At 51.3% G+C, this 23001-nt stretch overlaps 1 protein-coding gene across 1 annotated transcript in view; it reads left to right on the top strand.

The window, feature by feature from the left end:
- C22H4orf50 (chromosome 22 C4orf50 homolog) overlaps positions 1-14592 on the top strand; it is a 59097-nt gene extending 44505 nt beyond the window's left edge. The window contains exons 12-14 of the mRNA XM_065914117.1: positions 8404-8452; positions 10095-10216; positions 14347-14592. Of these exons, the coding sequence (XP_065770189.1) occupies positions 8404-8452; positions 10095-10216; positions 14347-14592 (417 nt within the window). The remainder of the gene's footprint in view (positions 1-8403; positions 8453-10094; positions 10217-14346) is intronic.
- Positions 14593-23001: the final 8409 nt, after the last annotated feature.

The raw sequence follows: 23001 nt of genomic DNA, 5'->3' as shown, positions 1-23001 counted from the left end.
CGCCCTGTCATCCACCTGCCCGGACCTGCCTCCTCCTGTCCGCTGACCTTGCCGGGAGCACGGCTCCTCCGTGCCGGCGCCTCTGCTCAGGGCTGGCATAGGGAGGTGATCCAGCCATCCTTAACCTTAGAAAGTGTTCGTGACACAGTGCGGGAGGCAGACACAGAAACCGTGACTTTGATTCAGTGTCATACAAGTTCTGCCTCATCAGACATTTCTGTCATGGGTGCCCCAGGACCTTAGCACTTCCCACTTCCTCTGGCAGGATTGCTGTCCGCCCTGCAGCCTCCCGTCTGTCCTTCAGGGCCCAGTTCAGGTGTGGCCTTGCTCAGGAGCCGGCCCTGGATCCTACATGGCACGTGGGCACGACCAATGAGGCAAGTTAGAGGAGTTCTCCCTACTGTTAGAGGAGGTTTGTCAGCCTCTCTGTTGGGGCCAGAGCCGCTTCTTAACCATTTCTGTCTCTCTAGTGCCAGGCACAGAAAAGCTGCTCAGGGAATAGTTGCTGAATGAAGTCATGAACTAAATGAATGAGAATCTCCTCTTTTAATGGTCCATGGGAGAGGAGACTGAAGCTCAGAGAGGTTGGGAGACTCACTCAAGGTCACACAGCTCCCAGGGAGATGGTGATGGAGGCCAGTTCTGACCCAGGTCTGGCAAAGATGTTCCCAGGTTTCTGCTTGGCTCTGAGCAGCAGTACCTGGGTGCCCGTGGGTGCTCAGCTGAGTCTGCCCATGGACACATACACTCACACTCAAGCACACACAGACACGCCCATCGGGCACACAGCCCAATTCCTGGGGACCAGCCAGCAGCACCCCCACCAAACCAGCTCAGTTCCTGCTTGTGCGAGGGGGAAATGCAGCAGCTGCTGTGGATATATCCGGCCCTGTTCTCCACCATCCCCCTCGGGGCTCTGCAGTCAGAGGGGCCTGCTTTTGGTGGTGTAGCCCCACGTCTGCATCTCCCCCCTTGGCCTTCCCAGCCCAGCCTCTGCAGGCCAAACCTCTCTGTCCCTTCCTTCCCCTACAGCTTTTAGGGTTTCAGGTGTCCTCTAATCCAGATTGCCACAGAGCCCATGTGAACACCAGGAGGCCAAGGGGCCTGCTCAGGGCCACAGCAACTTGGTTCAGAGTCAGAATTTTGAACCTAGAGCCCTGACTCCCAGGCCAGCGCTCATCTCTCTGCCTGAGGCTTTCAAGCTTCTTCAGAGGCAGAATAGGGGTGGAGAGAGAGGTTGGCATCTTGTTGAGGGGCCTGACACAGTCCCCATGTCTCAGTTAAGGCAGGATGTTGGATGTGCCAAGGGTCGCCTGGGAAGGAGGCTGGCTGTGGGCTGAGAAGGCCTCATTGCAGTGAACCCTCCCACCTGCCCAGGGGCTGTTCTGTCTGGCAGGCTCTGAAACTAGACCCAATTTGTTCACTGGGATTGGACAGGCTGACTTACATTGACCAAATTCACAGGGTCTGAGGTATAAACCCGAACACTGGCAATCATTTCTCATGTGAGATCAAGCTATGCACAGGCTGAAATATTGGATGTATGAAAAAATAATCAGCTTGTTCTCTCCCTATTGTGGAGTTATCTGGAAAGTCCACTTCATGGTTCATTGGATTGTTTGTAAGTCAATCAACATTTGTAGTCAGAAGGTCATTTGGGACCCTGGGATGAAAACAGAGAGGGTTAGTGGTGTCATCAGCCTGACAGGTTCATTTCCTGGAAGGATGTGCTTCTGGGCCCGGTCAGGCCTCCCTAGGGGCCAGGGTGTCTCCCCTGTGGATATTCTGAAAGGCCATGGCCAATCATAAGCTTACACTCCCTCCTTTTCAGGCGACTTTGAATCTGCCCTGACCCGTTTTGCATTATTTTACAATTCAGCTCACCAAGTTCAGTTCAGTTCAGTGGCTCAGCTGTGTCCGACTCTTTGCGACCCCATGGACTGCAGCACATCAGGCCTCCCTGTCCATTACCAACTCCCGGAGTTTACTCAAACTCATGCCCATTAAGTTGGTGATGGCATCCAACCATCTCATCCTCTGTCGTCCCCTTCTCCTCCCACCTTCAATCTTTCCTATCATCAGGGTCTTTTCCAGTGAATTGGTTCTTCATATCAGGTGGCCAAAGTATTGGCATTTCAGCTTCAGCATCAGTCCTTCCAATGAATACTCAGGACTGATTTCCTTTAGGATGGACTGGCTGGATCTCCTTGAAGTCTAAGAGACTCTCAAGAGTCTTCTCCAACACCACAGTTCAAAACCATCAATTCTTCAGCGCTCAGCTTTCTTTATAGTCCAACTCTCACATCCATACATGACTACTGAGAAAACCATAGCTTTGACTAGACAGACCTTTGTTGGCAAAGTAATGTCTCTGCTTTTTAATATGCTGTCCTGGTTGGTCATGGTTTTTCTTCCAAGGAGCAAGTGTCTTTTAATTTCATGGCTGCAGCTCACCAAAAACACCTCCATTTTCTTGATCTGAAGAACATCTTACTGTCCCCTCCACAAACCACAAAAGCCTGGCTCTGCCATTTCATTTCATAGTTATTTATTGAGCACCTATTGTCATGAGCCAAGCATGGTGCTGGGGGCTGGGGAGAAATGATGAATCAGACAGGCCAAAATGTGCACATAGACAAGGAGAGAAATATTTGTAAATTACAGTGAGTGTCAAAAAGGAAAAGATGGAGACTATGTGTGTGCCTTAATTGCTCTGAGCCGTGCTTTGCTCATCTGTAAAATGGGACTATTACATCCTGCTTGGTAGAAGGAACATGAAGACGGTTGGAGATAACTCATGAAACACCCTGTACAGGGGGGTCTCGCAGGTAGGAACCTGGTTGTCGTGTGAGCATTCGTCAAGGGGGTGGGCTCTGGCCTCCAGGAGCGCTGGGTTCAGATTTTAGCTCTGCCTCTGTCTTACTCTGTGGCCTTAGGCGGGAACAGTGACATGTGTCACCAGGGGGGCTTTATGTAACTGACTTAAGGAGTCCTCCTATGTGGGAGGTGCTATTATTATCACCCCCCCCACTTTCCAGATGGGAATACTGAGGCTCACAGTGGTTACAAGTCATGCCTAAAGACACATGTCTGCAAGCAGCTGTCTAGTTCAGCCTTTTGTGTGTTCAGTCGTTTGCATAAGCAGAGTTGGGATTTGAACCTGGCTGTGGGTTTCTGTGCAGGACCACTGCAGGGCGGAGGGACGGTGTGTGTTGGGTGCAGTGCGGGCCTGTGGGGCATGTGGGCAGCAGCAGGGGTCTGGCACATACAGACCAGGCCCTCAGTGAGTCCATCCCTGTTGTCCCTGGAAGGTCAGTCCTCGGTGTACAGATATTAATATGTGACCCCAGGGACTGTAGCCCACCGGGCCCCTCTATATATGGTATTTCCCAGGCAAGATACTAGAGTGGGTAGCCATTCCTTTCTCCATGGGATCTTCCTGACCCAGGGTTCGAACTTGGGTCTTCTGCACTGCCAGCAGATTCTTTACCATCCGAGCCGCCAGGGAAGCCCTATATTAATATAAGGCAGTGAAAAATAAATGTGATATATTTAAGAAGCAAAAAGGGCTCCAGGCTGGCTGGCGTGAGGGGGCTCCCAAGTGGACAAGTTCTGAGAGGCTGGACAGGAGCCTGACTGGCCACAGGGGTGTTTGCACTGGTTCTTCAATGAATGGGGAGCTGCCAAAGAGGTGGAGCAGTAATTGCTGTGCTTCGGGAAGATGATCCCAGCAGGCCTGTGGGCTTGACTGGGCTGCAGAATTCCAGGCAGGCCATGCACATGGCAGCCAGATGGCTCAGGTCGTAAACACCCAAGGCCCAGGCAGCCGAGCAGAGCCCTGGGGGCACGGAGACCCTTCGTGGTGGTGGTGGTAGCTCCTCCCGCTGGCAGCTGGGCAGGAAGTGGGTTTTACTGGTGCTGATTTTCGTTTCAGAGAACACAGATGGAATTTCCGGTGGGGACATTGGGTTTGGGCTCAGAGCCCAGGAGGGCTGCCGACTGGCTGGGGGGACACTTAACGGACTTGAGGAGAGGGGCACGTGCCAGGGCCGAGAGGGCGGGTCCTGGGAGGCCTGTGCTCGGGAGGGGGCTCCCATTAACCACAGACTCCTGAGGGAGAGCGAGGTGTGGGCTATGAGGGGGATGTCCCATATGGGCAGGCTGTTGTTCATTTATTCCCAGGAGGCAGTGATGATGGGAGACTCACAGAGTCTCAGGGCAGGCACTTTCTGTGGTTCACTCACTTCATCCTCCCAACATCTTGCCTCGTCAAGGAGGAGACTGAGCCCCAGCGTCAGAGCTGGCCAAGGTCACACCCGGGGGTGGCAGGCTGGGGTTCAGAGTTGGGGTCCATCTGAGCTCCACCCTTTCAGGAAGAGGGTGCTCCCCCCTCCACCACAGCAGTGGCTCAGGATCAGTGACTGTCTCCCATCAACTTCCTTTTCTTGCCCTGGTTGAGTGGGTGATAGAAATTGAGCCTCAGTGGGCTCAGGCCCTGGGCCCCTTTCTCGCGGCTACATCTAAAGTGCCTTAGTCTGGTGGGCTCACTTAACAAAAATACCACAGACTGGGCGGCTTAAACAGCAAGCATCTTATTTCTCACAGTCCTGGAGACTGCAGGCTGGGGATCAGCTATGTGGTGGGGTTCTGGTGGGGGCTCTCTTCCTGGGGTGCAGACGGCCGTCTTCTCACTGTGTCCTTGCGTGGTGAACAGAGAAGCAGGCTCTCTTGCACCTCTTCTATCAAGGACACTGGTTCCAGCCAGAGGACCCTGTCCTTATGATCTGATCACCTCTGATCTGATCACCCATCCCCAAATACCCTCACATGGGGTTTAGGATTTCAGCATGTGAGTTTTTTGGGGGACACAGACATTCAGTGCATAGGACAGTGCGTGGGTGGGATGGGGGCTGTGGGCCCCCAGTGTTGCCATCTTCCTGACATGTCTTAGTCTGACTGTCCACAGGCCAGCCCTGCATCCGACCTAGTGTCCTTCCTCCAGCTCTGTAGGTTCTCTCGATCATTGTTCCTGAAGCAGGGAATACCATGACGCCAGCTTGGCTGGGTCCCCCGCTGTCTTTCAGCTGGGAACACGGGATCTTGGCACCTCCCTGGCTTCAGCTGAGATGGGAGCAGGAGAGGGCAGGTTCCTTCCGTTCCTGGACTCCCAAAGGGACATGGGGGTTCTCAGTCCTACCCCATCCCCAAACTGACTTGACTGGGCCGGGCTCTGGGCACCTTCTCGGGGCCCCCTTAACTTCCTCCCTGACCCCCAGCCCCAGGACATCTCTTTTGTTCTGGATTTCACCAGGATCTAGGCTGCTGACATTCTCAAGCCAAGAAGGAGACACCATTTTTGTTGCTTGCACTCGGGTGTCATCCGCTTTTGGAGGCAGATGCCTGGGTGCCAAGGGGAGGTGGAGGAAGAGTGCCCTCCGGCCCATGCCCAGCCTCCTGCAGACTCCATTGAGGGGGCAGTCAGCTCAGCAAACAGAAGAGCCATCAGCGCACTGGATGTCTTAGCCCTGCCTGGCTCCCTGCTATTCCTGGGACGTGAGGTTCCCTGCCCTCTCCATGGGCATGGAGTTTCCTTTGGCAGATAAAGGCACCCAGACCCTGAAGAGTAGCCACCCTGTGGCCCAGTGCTCACCCGTCACCTCCTGAAGTCCCCTGCTCTTTTAGGCCTGGACAGCACAGGGTGGGGGTTCCTAACCTCTTGTTAGGGCTCTGTGAGACCCCCCTCAAATGCCCATCACGTTGCCGTCACGTAAAGATATTCATAGAGGATATAGGGTCCCTTCAAGCAGAAATCACTCCACAGGGGGAGATCAGGGGCTTGGTGTACTAACACCAGAGGGTCATTGAGACCCCAGCCTTAAAAAGACACATGCAACCAGACGAGGAAGCTGCTAATTCCACTTCCTCTTGCCCTGCTTTTTCCTCCATTCTCCACATCCTGGAAACATCTTGCTGTCCTCTGGGCACTGGTCAACAAGATCTATATATGAGCCTTTGGAAATGGAATCTCATCTTGAAAGAAACAGTGAGACTGAGAGCCCTAAACTCCCTTAATTCATTAAATCAATGACCCCAAGCCTGGGCCTCCAAGGATCGAGGCAATTAGTTTCTCTTCATCTGCTGCCTTTTATGGAGAATATCCCCCCCAAAAATTTACCTGGGGAGAGAGGCAGGGGAGTAGAGTGTGTAGGGTGAGGCTTTATCCATCTATTACTCTGCGTGGAGCATTTAGTAGATGTTTACTCTTGTTTGGTTCTGACGAAACCCTGCAAGGAGCATATTCATGGCTCCACTCTGCAGATGGAGAGGGCAAGACTCAGAGAATTCATCTGACTTGGCCAGGACCATGGAACCAGTAAGCGGCAGAGCTAGGTTCAACCTGAGGTTGCCTGGCTCCACGCCGCTCCAGGCTGATGGGATAAATGAGAAGCAGGAGGAAGATCTGTAGAACTCTGATCGTGTACTGTATGCAGTGCCTCTGGAAGTAGTTTAGTGCCTATGAGGCTACTCTGTGGATACAAAGGTCAAGGAAACCTGGAGAAGCCTGTGTCTAATAAAATTAACTCCAAACCCAGGTGCAAGCAAATGCATTCAGTTGAAGCATAGCAATGAGCAGAGAGGAGACTGATTTGGGAATATAATTCCTGCAGGAGGAAGCACACAAAACTAGGCTTTTAAGGATTTAGATGGATGTGTGAAGGCCCTCTAGGCTGGGAGAATGGCATGTACAAAGGCACTGGGGTGTGAAGGGTCATGGTCCTCGAAGACACAGAGTTTTAGGAGATGTAAGTGGAGTGTTCTGAGGGCAGGAAATGCGTGAGAGAATGTACTGTACCTAGTACAGAGGGCTCCCAATAAGTGGTGGTGTGACTGGATTAGTATCAGAACATGGTAGAGCCATCATCCGTGCCCTTGTATATTTGTCTGTGGATTAGTCAATCCATTTAGAGGAATAGTCAAAGAGCGCAGGTGTCCCAGTGCAGCGTAGAGGGGCTATGTGATAGGCAGGTGGCTGAACTCAGCCAAGTGGATTCAGGGAAGATTTCATAGAGGTGGGGACATTTGGATTAGGTGTTGATGTATGCATAGAAGTTCACCAGAGAATGAGCGAGCAGGAACCCCAGGCAGGAAGGTGGCTGGTGCAAACACTCGGAGGACACGGTGGAGATGGGATAAGGGCACTATCACAGCTACACTGCACTCGGGGCCCCTTCCCCACTGGGAAACCCAAGAGGAAGCAAGATCTGGGCTGCTGGTCTAGAATCAACTCTAGCCTGCTTTGAGATCCAGCTGTTGCTTTTGTTGAATCCACTGGGAGCCGCCAGGCCGACCAGCTGAGTTCCTATTGTCATTTCAGCTCTTCCAGGACCTGTTGCACTTGTGGGGAAGAGGACAGTTGGTCCATGGAGTGGTGCAGGGACTTGGGTCCAGCCTGACCTGGATTCCTGGGTGCTGAGTCAGGGGTCGCAGGAACAGCTCGGTGATCAGCTCTCATAAGGGGTCGGAAGGACCTTCATGCAGAGAGAGTATTTCTCCTGGAGACTCTGTTGTGTGGCTGCCCTCCTTCCCGCCCCCCAACACACACCTTTTTTGTTGTTGTTCAGTTGCCAAGTCATGTCCAAGTCTTTGCAACCCCATGGACTGCAGCACGCCAGGCCTCCCTGTCCCTCATCATCTCTCGGACTTTGCCCAAGTTCCTGTCCATTGCAATGGGGATGCCATCCAATCAAGTCATTCTCTGTTGCCCTCTTCTCCTTCTGCCTTCCATCTTTCCCAGCATTAGGGTCTTTTTCAGTGAGTCAGCTCTTCTCATCAGATGGCCAAGGTATTGCAGCTTAAGCTTCAGCATCAGTCCTTCCAATGAGTATTCAGGGTTGATTTCCTTTAGGATTGACTGGTTTGATCTCCTTGCAGTTCAAGGGACTCTCAAGAGTCGTCTCCAACACCACAGTTCAAAAGCATAAATTATTTGGTTCTCAGCCTTCTTAATGGTCCAACTCTCACATCTGAAAAGACCATAGACCTTTGACTATACAGACCTGTGTCAACAAAGTGATATATTTGCTTTTTAACACATTGTCTATGTTTGTAACAGCTTTTAAAACCTAGTCATCAGTCTCCACTTGGAGGTTCGATTTGAATAAAGGAAATGGAAGCTTTTCCTTACACCTGTGTCTTTGGGAGCAAATGCGGGACCCCTGAGGGTCGTGGGCGAAAGAGGGAGGCAGGCCTGCCTGGATATGTGCACACACGGGGAAGAGTGATCCGGCCACATCATGCACTTTCTGCAGGGGCCAGGGGCTGCCCTTCCCAGCTGTAGACAAGTGTGGAAGGCTCTTCCTCCCATGTCATGCAGAGTAACTGCTGGGATGTCTTCTCTTCCAGACAAGCCACCACCTGGACGTCGAGTCTGAGATGACGGCAGTTGTCAGAGGTCAGTGTGATTTTCAGTTAGGAAGAGTCTGCATACTCAGACCAGTCCAGGCCAGCAAGACAATCTGACAGGTGGGCCAGGGTGGGGAAACACCCACAGTCAAGTGCAGACGACTGAAGGAAACCAGACCCTGCTGTCTTGCGCTCTCTTTCCTACTTGGCTCTGCCTTTTTGTTTCACTCTTAAGGAGAACATGTTAGAAAAACACTGCCATACCAAAATGGCCAAATCCTGCAGCCCTGTAGTTTCACTCCTGGAAATTTATCCTGAGTAAATAATTCTATGTGTGGAAAAGCTCAGTGGACAGGCATATACATGCCAGGTTGTTTATAACAGTGAAAAACTATTCAGGAAAACTCCAGTATTGTTGATAAACTCTTATTTATTAAGTATGAGGGGCTTCCCTGGTGGCTCAGTGGTAAAAGAGTCCACCTGCAATGCAGTAGACCCAGGTTCGATTCCTGGGTCAGGAAAATCCCCTGGAGAAGGGACTGTTAACCCACTCCAGTATTCTTGCTTGGGAAATTCCATGGACAGAGGAGCCTGATCAGCTACAGTCAATGGGGTCAGAAAGAGTCAGACACGGCTAAGTGAACATATACACCATTGATATAACTGTACATGAATATCTGTGAATGACTGGCAGCTTAGGCTAGAAAATAAACTAGAATACCAACAATGGTTACTTAGATGGTAACATGGGTGGGATTTTGTTGTTCTGTTATTCTTATTATTAAAAAGAAAAGAATATCCCTGAGCCTTGTTTTACCAGTGCAATGGACTGTCAGCCCTGGGGGAGGGGGCTTCCTAGGAGTGTATTTAGGGTTATTTTGTTTTAAGATGCTGAATATAAAAGTGAAGAAAGTATGTATAAATGAACTGCTCTTGATAACTGCTTACTTAGAGATTCATATTACTAGATTCTGTTCTTACCCAGTTGTGTGATCTTGGGTGAGTTAATTAACCTCTCTGACCCGGTACCCTTATCTTTAAATGAAAGATAACATGATTTTTTCAGATGTGTCAGTGCCTGGTATGTTGCATAGTGCCAACAAATAGGAAGAGAGACCTGGCTTCAGTTTTCAGCTGCTCAGGATAGACCCCCCCCCCCCCCACTTCTGTACCTTTAGTTTCCATCCCTGCAGTCTGGTTTGGCATCTGTTTTCACAGTTGGAGGCACATCAATTCTAGCTGGTCCTGCTTCTGCCACTAGTTTGTGCAAGTTTCCTCCTTTACCTGGGCTCAGCTTCCTTATCCTTTTAAGAAGTGTACCAAATTGATGAAGTTATATATTCACTCAGCATTTCTAAAAGACTGCCACATGCCAGACCCCTATCAGTGTTGTAGGGCTTACAAAGATGAGCTGGCTTGCAGAGGTGGTGGTCTTTGTGCTGAAGGAGCTTGAAGCCAGGTAGTGGACGGTGAAGAAGGCAGGCAGTTTTCTAGGATACCTGAAGACCACGGCAGTACCATCAGAGGGGTGTGGGTGTGGTACTCATAGAGTTCAAAGGCAACCTTCAAAAGAGGGGCTTTGTCATGGGGTGAAGGATCTGGGAATGAAAGAGAATGAAAAGGCTCAGAGACTTGCTGAATTTTAGAATAGATTTCTGGATTGAGGTTTGACTGGGCATATCCTCTTCTAGTTCAGAAATGCCTCCTGAATCCCCAAATGGACAGCGTCCTGCAGAGACCTTTACATTCAGAGTCCTGGCCTATTCCTGAGACTGAGTGTCCAGCATGGGCAGCTCAACCGGATTCTTTGAAGGTGAGAAGACGTCACTTAATTTTTTTAAAAAATGTTGATTTATTTTTCAGTTCCTTCGGGTGTTAGCTGCAGCATGCAGGATCTTTCACTGCAGCACAGTCTTCTCTGTAGTTGTGGTAAGCAGCCTCCAGAGAGTGCAGGCTCACTGTTTGTGGCACATCATCTTAGTTGCCCAGCATCACGTGGACGTGTAATTTCCCAACCAGGGATCGAACCCATGTCCCCTGCATTGGAAGGCAGATTCTTAACCACTGGACCACCAGGGAACTCCCAGTCACGTAATTTCTTAAATAAACAGTTTTGTTGAAGACATAACACACATACAGAAGAGGGTACAACTCAGAAGTGTACAGCTCGATGAATTGCTGTGAAACGATTTATGCTCATAAAGCCATCACCAGATCAAGAACTAGAGAGTGACCACAAAACACCCCCTACCCCCACCCCGGGTTTCCCTTATGTGTGTGCTGAGTCGCTCAGTCGTGTCCGACTCTTTGTGACCCCATGGACCATAGCCCTCCAGACTCCTCTGTCCATGGGATTCTCCAGGCAAGAATACTGGAGTGGGTCGCCATGCCCTCCTCCAGGGGATCTTCCCGACCCAGGGATCAAACCCAGGTCTCCCACACTGCTGGCAGATTCTTTCCCATCTGAGCCACTAGAGAAGCCCAAGAACACTGGAGTGAGTAGCCTGTCCCTTCTCCAGGGGAGCTTCCCGACCCAGGACTCGAACTGAGGCCTCCTGCATTGCAGGCGGATTCTTTCACCATATGAGCTACCATGTTTCCCTTATAGTCTCTTTTTATTCTCTGTTTTTTAATTTTCTCTTTTGTTCTGTGTTCTGTGTTATTTTTGTGTTCTGTGTCTGGTTATTTTTGTGTGTTCTGTGTCAGCTTATTTTTCACTGAGTGCTAGACAACATGCATGAAAAAATGTGAAGGCATATTTTTAGATTCTGTTTGATAGTATCTTCACCCAGACAGGGTTTTTTCCATTCTTCACACCAGAACTGATTCAGAGGTGAGTTTCATACTTATAAGATTTGTTTGTTTCTTGGTCACTCTTATTCATAGGGCCCGGCCTTTCAGGATTCTAAGCAAAAGCCTGTAATGTTTATCAGTGTCCTTCCCCTAGCCCCTGCCCACCCCATGAGGCTGTCAAAAGCTCTGCTTAGCTTTCTATTAATGCTTCTTAGCTGCCACCTTCACACCCCCACTTCCCTTGGAGGGGAAATACAGCCTTCAAATGCGGGCCAGCTACACTTGGTTTCTCTCCCGTCTTGAATGTTAGTCCCATGAATCCTCACAGTCTTTGGGCCTCTCAGATGCTTTCAAGTAGATCTTTTGTTAAATTTTTTCCAGCTTTCCTAGTTGCAGTTACTCAAGGTTTGGTCCAGAATGTCCAAACCAGTCAGAGTCAGGGCTTCCCAGGTGGTGCTAGCAGTAAAGAACCCGTCTGCCAGTGCAGGATATGTTAAGAGACCCAGGTTTGATCCCTGGGTGGAGAAGATCCCTGGAGGAGGGTATGGCAACCCACCGCAGTATTCTGGCCTGGAGATTACCACGGACAGAGGAGCCTGGTGGGCTGCAGTCCTTGGGGTCCCAGAGAGCTGGATGTGACTGACGCGACTCAGCAGCGTGCAGTGAGAGCCAAGCAGCACCCTGCCTTCCCAGAGAAAGCCCGTTTCACTTATGAGACTCGCAGTCTGATGGCCCGAGTGCAAATCTCAGCTGTAATTCAGTGTGACATTGGGCAGATTATTTACTGTCTGTAAAATGGGGATAATGACGCCTACTGTTGATATGAGGATAAAATCAGATAAGTCGAATTGAATATATGTCTGGAATATAAGAGATGCTCAAGAAAAAAAAATAGCAACCATTAGTTAGGAGAAAACTGATCTTATTCTTAGCATTTTATTTCAACCTGTGGTTATTGCTTTTATTCCTGTGGCTTCTCGCCTGCCTTCATGCTTATATTAATTTTTTTAATCTAACAAATGGAGCCAATATTTACCTCTCAGGGACCCTGGGACAATTCAATGAAATCATGCACATAATACAATTACTATACTGCCTGACACAGGAGATGTTTGGTAAGTGACAGCTGTTGTTATTGACTGACCTTAAGGTCTTTTTTCTTTCTTTTTTTTTTTTACTGATGACTTTCATTTTGAATTACTTGTCTACAGGCTTATTATCTAATAATGAGAATGTCTTTCCAGCTCTGATCTTTTTCTAGGAAAATTACACCTGACTTTTGATCGTAGACCTACCTTATCACAAGCGGGTTGACATTTTAGGCAAAGGGAATGATAGCTGCAAAGACAGAGGGGAGAGCAATCCTAAAGCCCTGGGAGACTGGCAAGAAATTAAACGAGGCTGAAGCATGAAGGAGAGGGGAGTCTAGGAGGTTGTAATGATGATGTTGATGAGCACAACCATGAGAAAGAACCCCGGCCCCTATTTCTCTTTTTAACATTTATTTCTTCATTGGTGCTTTATTTTTGGCTGTGCCGGGTCTTCGTGGCTGCACTCGGGCTTTCTCTAGTTGTGGCGAGTGGGAGCTGCTCTCTAATTGCGGTGCGTTGGCTTCTCATTGCAGAGCATGGGCTCTAGAGCTTGAGGGTTTCAGTGTTTGCAGTTGTGGCCCGTAGAGCTCTAGAGCATGACCTCAGTAGTTGTGGTTCACACGCTTAGTTGCCCCGTGGCATGTGGAGTCCTCCCGAACCAGGGATCAAAGTCATGTCCCCTACACTGGCAGGCGCATGCTTGACCACTGGAACACCAGGGAAGTCCTGCCTTCATTTCCTGAGTGCATACTCTGTGCAATGCATCAGCTTGTCCAGCACTCACTATAAACCCACAGAATAAACCTCCACCTTCGTTCCGCTTCACACATGAGTACAGGTCTGTCACAGAGAGGGTAACTAGCCAGGTCACACGGCGGGAGAGCTGGCGTTCCCACCTGGGCAGCCTGGCTCGAGAGCTGGCGCTCTGGTCACCATGCATCCAGACTGTGCTGGGCCTTCACTGAGGGGGGTGAAAGTTGTCCCTCCTGCCCTCGCTGAGGTTACAGTCTAGAGTTCGATGTGAAAAAACACCATCTAATGTCTGCAGTCAGCGATATTGGGCAGAAACCGATAGCCACGCTTTTGAGGAAATAGTTGGAGTGTAGGTTGAATGAATGAACCAAGTCAAGCGCATCTTATACTCTTATGGTTTCAGGTTTCTCAGGTGTTCCTCAGCCTTCCTCAGAGTTCTCACCATACCGTAGGAGGCTGCTGGATAAGATCTCCTTTACTGGAATAATCTCAAGGCCCCAGGATAGCTTACCGCGAAATGACAGAATGGTTGATGTAAATACCTTTGTTCAATACTGTACATAGTACCGAGCCCATAGGAGGCCTTGCTGAGTGGATTTGGGGAAAGAAGGAGGCAGGGGGAGGGGGCTGTTGGGTGATTTCTCTGGAAGGTCACACTCACACCTCATCCCCAGCATTGTATTTCCCCCGCAGCCTTGGTTCTGTTCAGCTGTAGCAGGCATTGGGCAGAGCTCTCTGCCCTGCAGAAAAACAGATTGCCAGCCGTTTCTCTGGGCCGGCTTTGAGAAAGAGCTTCCCATAGTGAAAATGAACTCTAAATGACACCAGGGGATTAATGACCTAGAAGCAAAACGGGGTCATTTTTTGAAGGGCAGTAACTAAATTTGTCACATGTCACAATTATTTTTTGGTTGAGCTTAGAGGAAAAAGCAAAAACAGGGGAAGAAGGAGGTTGGCATCCAGTGGACATTGGCTTCCTTTTAATGAGAAGGTCACCATCTCTTGTCACTGTGAACCATGCACAAAATTTACAGAGGACATCGCTCTACAGAGATAACAGTGACGGTCTTCCCAGGCCTTTAGATGACCGGGGTTTGAGCCTTCCCCACCCCCATCTCCGCTTCCATCCATAATTCAGTGCTGAAGGCGTGTGCCTGGCTGAAATGTAATAGAAGCTTCCAGGCACAGAAAGTGCTCAATAAATGTTCATTACCATTGCCATCTCTTCCTTGGATAAAATGTGGGCTCAGAGGGGCTTTTATGAACATTAGAGGTAGAGACCATTTCATTGTGCTCTTGCCTCCAGCTTCCCCTGCCCTCGGGGCTGATGGCCGATCAAGAAATATGCCAGGCTTCCGTCACCATGGAACCAGGGCTCCCTGTGCAATGTCTGCAAGAAAAAGGCGGAACGTCCTGTCCTGGCCTCCAGTCCGACGACCTCCTGCCGTCTCCCGAGCTCCTGAGCTCCGCGCGGATCCTGGCTTTGCACCAAGAGCTTCGGCGAAGCATCAGCAGCACTTCCCAGGTCAATAAATCACCACTGGAGTTATAAATAGAACTGGACCACGCGCTCTCCAGGGCCATTTTCTCCACACCATAAATAATCTGAAGCAGAACTTTCAGAGAGCGTTTTAAGAAATTGGTAGCAATCAAACCCCTCATTCTGTGGCAAGTGGCTTTGCCTGTGGCTTAGGGAGCTGTGTTGATTGTCAGAGCTCGGGAGACGCACTGGACTTGCAGATTCTTAGGAGCACAGCTTTGCAAACGTCCAGGCAGCAAAGGGAACATCGACTGTTCCCAAACCTACCAAGTGGCCAGTCCAGTGGCTCTCCACTGGGTGTGATCCCCATCCCCACCCCCACCCCCAGGGCATAATTTGACAATGTCAATATTTTTGCTGTCCCAGCTGGGAAGCTGCTGCTGGCATCTAGCAGGTAGAAGTCAGAGATGCTGCTCACCACCCTCCAGTGCCTGGGACAGCCTCCTAGAACAAAGAGAGCATCCCGCCCAGATGTCAGCAGTGCCGGGTTGGGAGGCCCTCACCTGATCTAATAGCTCCTAACCTTGTCAGCTGCAGAGAACTGTTTGGTTATGTTCCTGCCTGAGGCCCCTCCCCACGTGTGAAGAGATTTTTGTCTGCCAAAGGAGATGCTTGATTGAAATTATTATCTCTTTTACATTTTCAAACATTAAAACCACTTAGAATTTTCCGATAAGTCCATTCATTCAACAGACATTTGTGGAATCCAGTGTATGTCAGGCAATACGATATGAGGGAGGAGGTGAGGGCACGTTGGTCCCTGCCCTGGGAACTCACAGGGCAATAGAGAGATGCAGGTGTAAACATTTCACCATGCACTCGTGGTTAAGTGTGCCCTGGGACATGAGACGAAGGCAAGGGCTAGTTCTGCCTGGCTTGGGGGAATGGGAAGTCATTCAGGAAGGATGGCTGAGCAGAGTCCCTAAGCCCAACGAGGTGCTGAATACACCGGTGAGGTGGGGGAGGGTCTTACAGTCGGAGGGACCAGCAGGGGCCAAAGTCTGAGGCATGAAACTTCCCAGTGTGCAACCAGAGGGGAAGCGGGTAGGGCAGCCCCTTCCCAAGCCGGGTGCTAAGAGGTGCTGCCTCATCCCTACCCAGCACCGCTTACTTCCTCCAGGAAGGAGACCCTGTCCTGACCTGGGTGTAGGACCCAGGGGTAGAGGAAGAGGCGAGGGGGCTTGGGTCACGTTAGCCCAGACCCTGTGCCCCCCGGCTCACCGATCAGAGACATCATCTCTCTCCTTGAGAGGGGCTGGAGGGAAGGTCAGACTTACCCTCCTAACTGTTGTTCCCACCTGGAAGCAGCTGTCATGGGAGGCCAAGGAAGGACCAGGACAGGAAACTGAGGGCTCCCGGAGCAGTAGGCAAAGCTTTATTGATTTTATTTTAATGTATTTTCACTTTTTATGCTGAAATGAAAAATGCAGCCACATAGCCTCACCCAGCTTCCTCAAAGTTAACACCCCAGGTGCCTGACCAGAGCACAAGGATGGAAATGAATAGATTGACTTTGAGGAGCCCTGGGGGGCCATCACGACAAAGGAAGAGCACCTCCGAGAGTGAGCGTTGGCTCACCAGGCCGCTGCCACCTTCATTAGCCCACGGGATGTGTCGTGGGTCATCACAATCATCCACGGTTCCTCGGATGGGTTTGCCCATGGATCCACCCTTTCATTTGTTTAATAAGCTTTTGATTTAACTGCCACGTGAGCGCCGGGACCTCGGGGAGGTGCTGGGAAACAGGAAGCAAGCAGATGTCTGTCTCCAGCCTCCAGGACCTCCTGGAAGATGGCCCCATCACACACTGAGTCCCCAGATTGGAATGTCGTCCTCACCCTCACAATCTGAACCAGCCCCGCCACCCCGTGACTGCCGATCCTACGGCATCCTGCAGAGACCTTCACTACACTGGTTTGCAGTCGTCTCTTTTGCCCTATCCCTGCTTTTTTCTGGAACATTGCCCTTCGCTCTGAGCACTGGGACTACCCTCAAGACAAGCTGGGAACCCGGGGATGTCGGGGTGAGCAGCCAGCCGAGCCGCAGGACCGAGCCCGCCAGAGGGAGTCAGGGCCATTTCTGGTCCCCAGACACTCCCGCCAGGTTCAGACATCGGTGTCCTTGAGTGCTTCCTTCTGCCGCTGCTCACGTTCAGGGCCTCAGCAGAGAGGCCCCAGGGGAAAAATCCATTAAAGAAGTCACAGCAGTCTTGGCAGCGTAACCCGATGATTCCATAATAAATCACAGTCTGAAGCCAGGAGCCACTTAGTACCCTGAGCCGGGAGTCCCACCTGGAGTGGCATTTTGGATCTCCTCGCGCTGGGTCACTGCTTTGTATGGTGATTCCTCCTGGTGGCACTTTTTCAAGATCAGACTCTGGGAGCTTCCCGGCCTGAACCATAGATTTCAGCCCTTGGAAGGGACCCCGTGTTCCCCTGCTGCCCTTGGTGGGCCTGATGGGACCAGGGCCCAACCTGGTTGGAGCTTCCCAGGCCGGGGACAGGACCTTCCCAGGGTGACCAAACAAGGTCAGGCAGGAACTTGACCCACCGGAGCTGGCTCGGGCCGCTCCACGCTCCAGGAGTGACCCGAGGCCTCTGGAGACTAGCCAGATGGGCCAGCCTGGCCGCCTCTGCAGAAAGCAATTCATCACACGGCTGTCAGCAAGCAGCAGCCGTGGCCTTCTTGGGGAAGCCCGGCCGAGCTATGCAGAACGGGAGCCCTGCACACAGCAAGGTAAATGCACATCACACCCCGACTCCTGCGAACGGGGCCCACCTGGGCTTTTAGGCAAATCCGATGAGAGAGTTGGCTTGGAGGGCGGCCAGGAGGTACACGCGTTCAGTGCAGGCTCCCTGCACCCGATTCACTGCCGTTCACTGCCATGCCCTTCTGGGAGGCATCTTGTTCCTGTGGCAAAGGGATCTATTGAGCAAATAGTTCCCTGAGCACCTGCCAGTCGGGGCGGACGGGAAGCTGGGGGCCGGGTCTCAGGAGTCTCACTCTAGGTCCCCATTCTCTAGGCTCCTGGGGGGACGGTTGCACAGATGGACCGGACGGAGTGGCATAAACAGGGTGTGGCAGGGAGCATGCAGGGACCAGGGGTGCAAAGCTGCGGCCAACCAGCGAGGGAGGGGTCAGGGAGGGCTTCCTGGAAGAAGTGACGACTGAGGTGAGCCCTGGAGATGAGTAGAGGTTGGCCAGGGAGGGAGGCCTTGCGGGTAGGGGCAATCACACGGGCAAAGGCCAGGGGTAGTGTCGGGGGTAGGAGATGGGAGGTGGATGGATAAAACATCTTTCTACAGTCCCCCGGTGAAAGGTGATGCTTTCTTGGCAATCCTATTATGAGTTTCCTGTGTGATTTTACAAGGGTTGTTAGTGTGCGTGCGTGCTAAGTCACTTCAGTCATGTCCGACTCTCTGCGACCCTATGGACTACAGCCCACCATGTTCCTCTGTCCGTGGGATTTCCCTAGCAAGAATGCTGAAGTGGGTTGCCATTTCCTCCTCCAAGGGACCTTCCTGACCCAGGGATCAAACCCATGTCTCTTGCATCTCCTGTTTATTGGTAAAAGGAAGACACTTTCATGTTTCAAAATTCAGAAGGCACAGAAGTCTCCACAGTGCAAGTTTCCTTCCCACCCCTGTTCCGGGCTCCCCTCCAAAGAGGCAAACATGAGCCCAGCCTCTTATGACTCCTTCCAGAGATGCTCTGTGTATTCTACACGGTCACCTCCCATGTGCACTCACCCCTCTCCACCCAATGGAGCATTATTACGCACTCTGGCCTGTGCTTTGTTTGTTTCAGTTCCTACAGCTTGGTGATAATTCCACATGAGAACATAAATTCTCATTCCTTTTCTAAACAGTTGCACTGTTGGGAATTCTCTGGTGGTCCAGTGGTAAGGGGGCTTCCCAGCTGGTACTAGTGGTAAAGAACCCGCCTGCCAATGCAGGAGACGTAAGAGGTGTGGGTTCGATCCCTGGGTCCAGAAGATCCCCTGGAGGAGGGCATGGCAACCCACTCCTGTATTCTTGCCTGGAGAATCCCATGGACAGAGGAGCCTAGCAGGCTATAGTCTATAGGGTCGCAAAGAGTCGGACATGGCTGAAGCAACTTAGCACGCACGCACAAGTGGTTAGGACTTGGCGCTTTCACTGCCTCCAGGGCCTGGGTTCAATCCCTGGTCAGGAAACTAAGATCCTGCAAGCTGAGTAGTATAGCAAAATATATATATATATATTTTAACGAGTAGTTGCACTGTTTTCCATTGTGTGAACAGCCCTACTTCAATGGACGTGTACATTGTTTCTGATCTTTTGCTGTTAAATTCAGGACTGTCACGAAGATGCTTGCCCATCCATCTCTTTACTCATGTGTGAATTCATCTGAGGGCAGATTCCTGGAATCTGGAATTTCTGGGTCAGAGCAGAGAAGCTTTTGTCACTTTGAGAGCCCTGCCCACCCCAACTCCCCACCCCACTCTGAAGATGTATGGTTTTCACCCCCACCTCATGATGCTTGGGGGTCCCTGCCATCATGCCCTCAAGGATGTGCTCTTTCAATTTAGCCTTTCCTTTCTGAGCCCCTGCCCTGGGCCGTCATGGCTCCAGGCGGTGAACTAGACAGACAGGGCCCTGTCCTCGGGAGGAGGGGAGACACCGGACTGGGGAGACGGCTCAGTGGACAGCACCCGCTTCCTGACCTCAGGGAGGGACCGTCCAGGTTTCCATTCCGCAGGCGCATCCCTCCTGTCTTCGCTCTGATGCTGGGAGGCAGGTGGCCCTGTTTGGCTCCTCCCCTCACCTGACCTCTCTGTGCCTCAGTTTTCTCATCTGTACAGTGGGGACACAACCTCGGGTGGGTGTGAGGTGTGAGTGAGGGAGTAAAAGCCCTGAAAAGAGGGGCCATGGTGAGAGCGCCAGGAATGCTGCCGTTGTTTCCTCTCAGTGAGTGTGATGGGAAAACCGGAATGAGGAGGAATCAGGGAAGTCCAGGGTGACGAGGAGAGGACGCTGATGCTGGTGGCCCAGGTGGAGACAGGGCTTAGGAACGCAAAGGCTCTCGGAGGAGCCCGGTGTAAGGAGATCGGGAGGCAGTGACGGTGCTGCTGGGGGTCTGTGCCTGGTGATACAGCCAAGCTCGTCCAGGGCTGTAAGGAGCCTGCCGGAAGCTTTTCAATAAGGATGCTCATTTCTGCTGCTTGGGCCAGTGCTTCTTGCTTCATTTGACTCTCGTTAAAAATGAACAAATCTCACGTGGGCCGCACAGTATGAGCTCTGCACCTCCGCCATCCTCGGCTCTGTGACCTGGAGCAAGCTGCTTGCCCACTCTGTGCCTCCGTTTCCTTCAATTTGCTCCTCCTGAGGAGAGTAACCAATTCACCTCCCAAAGTGCATCCCAGAAGGATTAGTGAAAGTGAAAGTCACTCAGTTGTGTCCGACTTTTTGTGACCCCAATGGACTATCCAGTGGATGGAATTCTCCAGGCCAGGATACTCGAGTGGGTAGCCTTTCCCTTCTCCAGGGGATCTTCCCAACGCAGGGATCGAGCCCAGTTCTCCCACATTACAGGCGAATTCTTTACTAGCTGAGCCACAAAGGAGGCCCAAGGAGACACTTTCCCTGGCCGGGAAATGAACCCAGGCCGCGACAGTGAACGCACCAAATCCTAGTCACTAGACCGCCAGGGATTAAGTAGAGGCTAAATGCTTGCATCATAGCTGTTTGTAGTGTTGATGTTATTTCTAAGTACAACTTGCTGGTATGCCTTCAAGTAGAAAGCCAGCATCCCCTACCATCCAGAGAAAATGTTTTCAAAATTACAGAAATTACTGGTAAGCCTGGAAAATAATTTCCTGAGCTGCTTCTTCCCCCCAGTGAGTCCGAGTCTGCAGGAGCAGCCCAGCCTCAGGTACTGGTATTCAGCCCTTCAGGCATCTGACCAACAACTCCCTCCGTCTTTATCCACCCTCTGCTCCATCCACAGGGTGACCAACTCACTCATAGCGCCCAGCCTCTCAGCACCTGCCCTCCTGGCCACTCTTCCCAGGCTGTCCTCCTTGAGAGCAGTTCCAGGGTGCAAGAGAGCAGGCTCTGTCATCAAAATCCACCTGCCATTTCTTTTCTGTGTGACCTTGGGCCCCTCAGGGCCTCAGTATTCTCATCTATAAAATGGGGACACTTAAAGGACCTCGTATCTTAGGAAGACAGTTTAGTGCAGCATAAAGCACAGAACTCAGCTCATTGTGCAAGGTATTATTACTGCTGTTGCTGTGTTAAGTTCTCTACCTGCTAAAGTCAGGGCTCAGCATGTCTTCCCATTCCTGGAATTGCATAAATCACAGTGCCCCCTCACTGACCAGCTAACAGCCATTGCGGCCCCAGGCACTGGGCACTCATTGCTTTTATGCAGTGTGTCTCTGAAATTCCTCACTGATCAGCTTATGAGGGATGGTGGCTTATCCCCTTATTATGCAGCTGAGAAAACTGAAGTTCACAGAACATACTGGTAGAGCCAGGATCTGAGCCCCCGTCTCTCTGGCTCTGGCTCTGAAATTAGTTTTTCTTCATTGGACCTTGAACCCCAGTGCCTGACACAGAGGCCCTCACACGTGTACCTGTGTAATCCACCCCACCCCATGCATGCCCCTGTCTACATCCAAGGAGTTAAAGAGACTTAAAGTAACAGACATGGATGCCAGGAAGCCTGCACACAGCAGTGAAGACCTAGTATAGGCAAAAATAAAAATAAGTAAATAAAAGAAATTTTTAAGAAAGATTCTTTATTACAGAGTGAAAACTTCAGTTCAGCTGCTCAGTCGTGTCTGACTCTTTGTGACCCCATGGACTGCAGCACGCCAGGCCTCCCTGTCCATCACCAACTCCCAGAGTTTACTCAAACTCACGTCCATTGAGTCAGTGATGCCATCCAACCATCTCATCCTCTGTCGTCCCCTTCTACTCCTGCCTTCAGTCTTTCCCAGCATCAGGGTCTTTTCAAATGAGTCAGTTCTTCTAGGAAAGAATAACTGTACCCATCCCCCACACTGAGGTTGTGGGCAGCTGTGACAACTGAATGCAAAAAATGAGTTCTGAGCTTCCTGGTAGTCGAGGCAAAAAGGGAAATAGCATGTGTTTGATTGCACTCAATCACCAATGAAAGGAAGCAGACTGGAGAACTTTGCTTCGAGCTCTGAGCTCCTAGGGATTCATCCTGAGGGTTTCTGTACAGTGAAAGGGGGATAAACAGTGGCTTGTGTCCCTAGGAGGACACCTGCCCAACCATGGGGGGTACGGGGGGAGGGACAACTCATACAAGCTGCTTCTTGGACTTCCCTGGTGGCGCAGTGGATAAGAGTCCATCTACCAATGCTGGGGACATGGGTTCCATCCCCTGTCTGGGATGATCCTACATGCCGCAGGCAACTAAAGCCTGTGCGCCACAGCTACTGACTCCCTGCTCTAGGTCCTGAGAACCATAACTGATGAGCCCGAGTTGCCGCAACAAGAAAAACCACCCCAATAAGAAGACTGGGCATTGCAACCAAGAGTAGCCTCCCCGCTCACTGCAACAAAGACCCAGAGCAACCTGAATTAAAAAAATAAAATCTAATAGAAAATAAAGCTTAAAAAAAGAAACTGCTTCGTGCCCCCGTCTGTGCCATGGGCCACACCCACCTTCATGGGGTTCTCACAGCTCCTTGGGCTCACAGCATCATCACTCGCCCTTTAAGGTGAGACCGCATAGACAGACCTGGTGTTAAATTTTCTTGGCCTGTAGGGGACAAAGCTCTCAGAACGGGTGCCAGCCTGCCGTGCTCCTAAGCCCTGCCTCTCTGCAGTGCTGCCTGGCTGAGGGATGCCCCGCTGCTTGGATTACTGCCCAGAGCTAATCCCCTCCATTACTCCTCCCAACCCCCTCCCTCTCTCTACTCCCCATTCTCCCTTCCCCCACCCGCCTGCAGCCCTCCCCCACAGGCAGGCACATCAATTCTCCCCTTGGCTATAAATCTCCACCAAAAGCTCCCGAGGGCCCCAAGCCCTCCAGGGCTCCGCTCCAAGACTTGCAGCTCTGACTGCTGGCGGCTGAGAGTAATTGAGCGACGGGAAGCAGGTGTGAAGCTGAAGGTGGCGAGAGTGGGCGGCAGGGCTCACTGCTTCCAGCTGCTGCTGTGGCTTCCCCACCCTCATCCCTAGGACTGGGACCTCTGGTGTTTGCCTAACACTGGACAAGACCCCAGAGTCAATATCCTCCAACACACACACACACACACACACACACACACACACACACACACACACACACAGAAGACTACACTACAGACAGAAGGTGATGGGTTAAGTCTCAATGGCCTCAACAGACAGCTCCCTATCATATCATTCAGTTCAGTTCAGTTCAGTCTCTCAGTCGTGTCCGACT

The sequence above is a fragment of the Muntiacus reevesi genome, chromosome 22 (assembly GCF_963930625.1).
Source record: "Muntiacus reevesi chromosome 22, mMunRee1.1, whole genome shotgun sequence".
Taxonomy (NCBI): Eukaryota; Metazoa; Chordata; class Mammalia; order Artiodactyla; family Cervidae; genus Muntiacus; species Muntiacus reevesi.
This window is presented reverse-complemented; position numbering and strand designations above follow the sequence as displayed.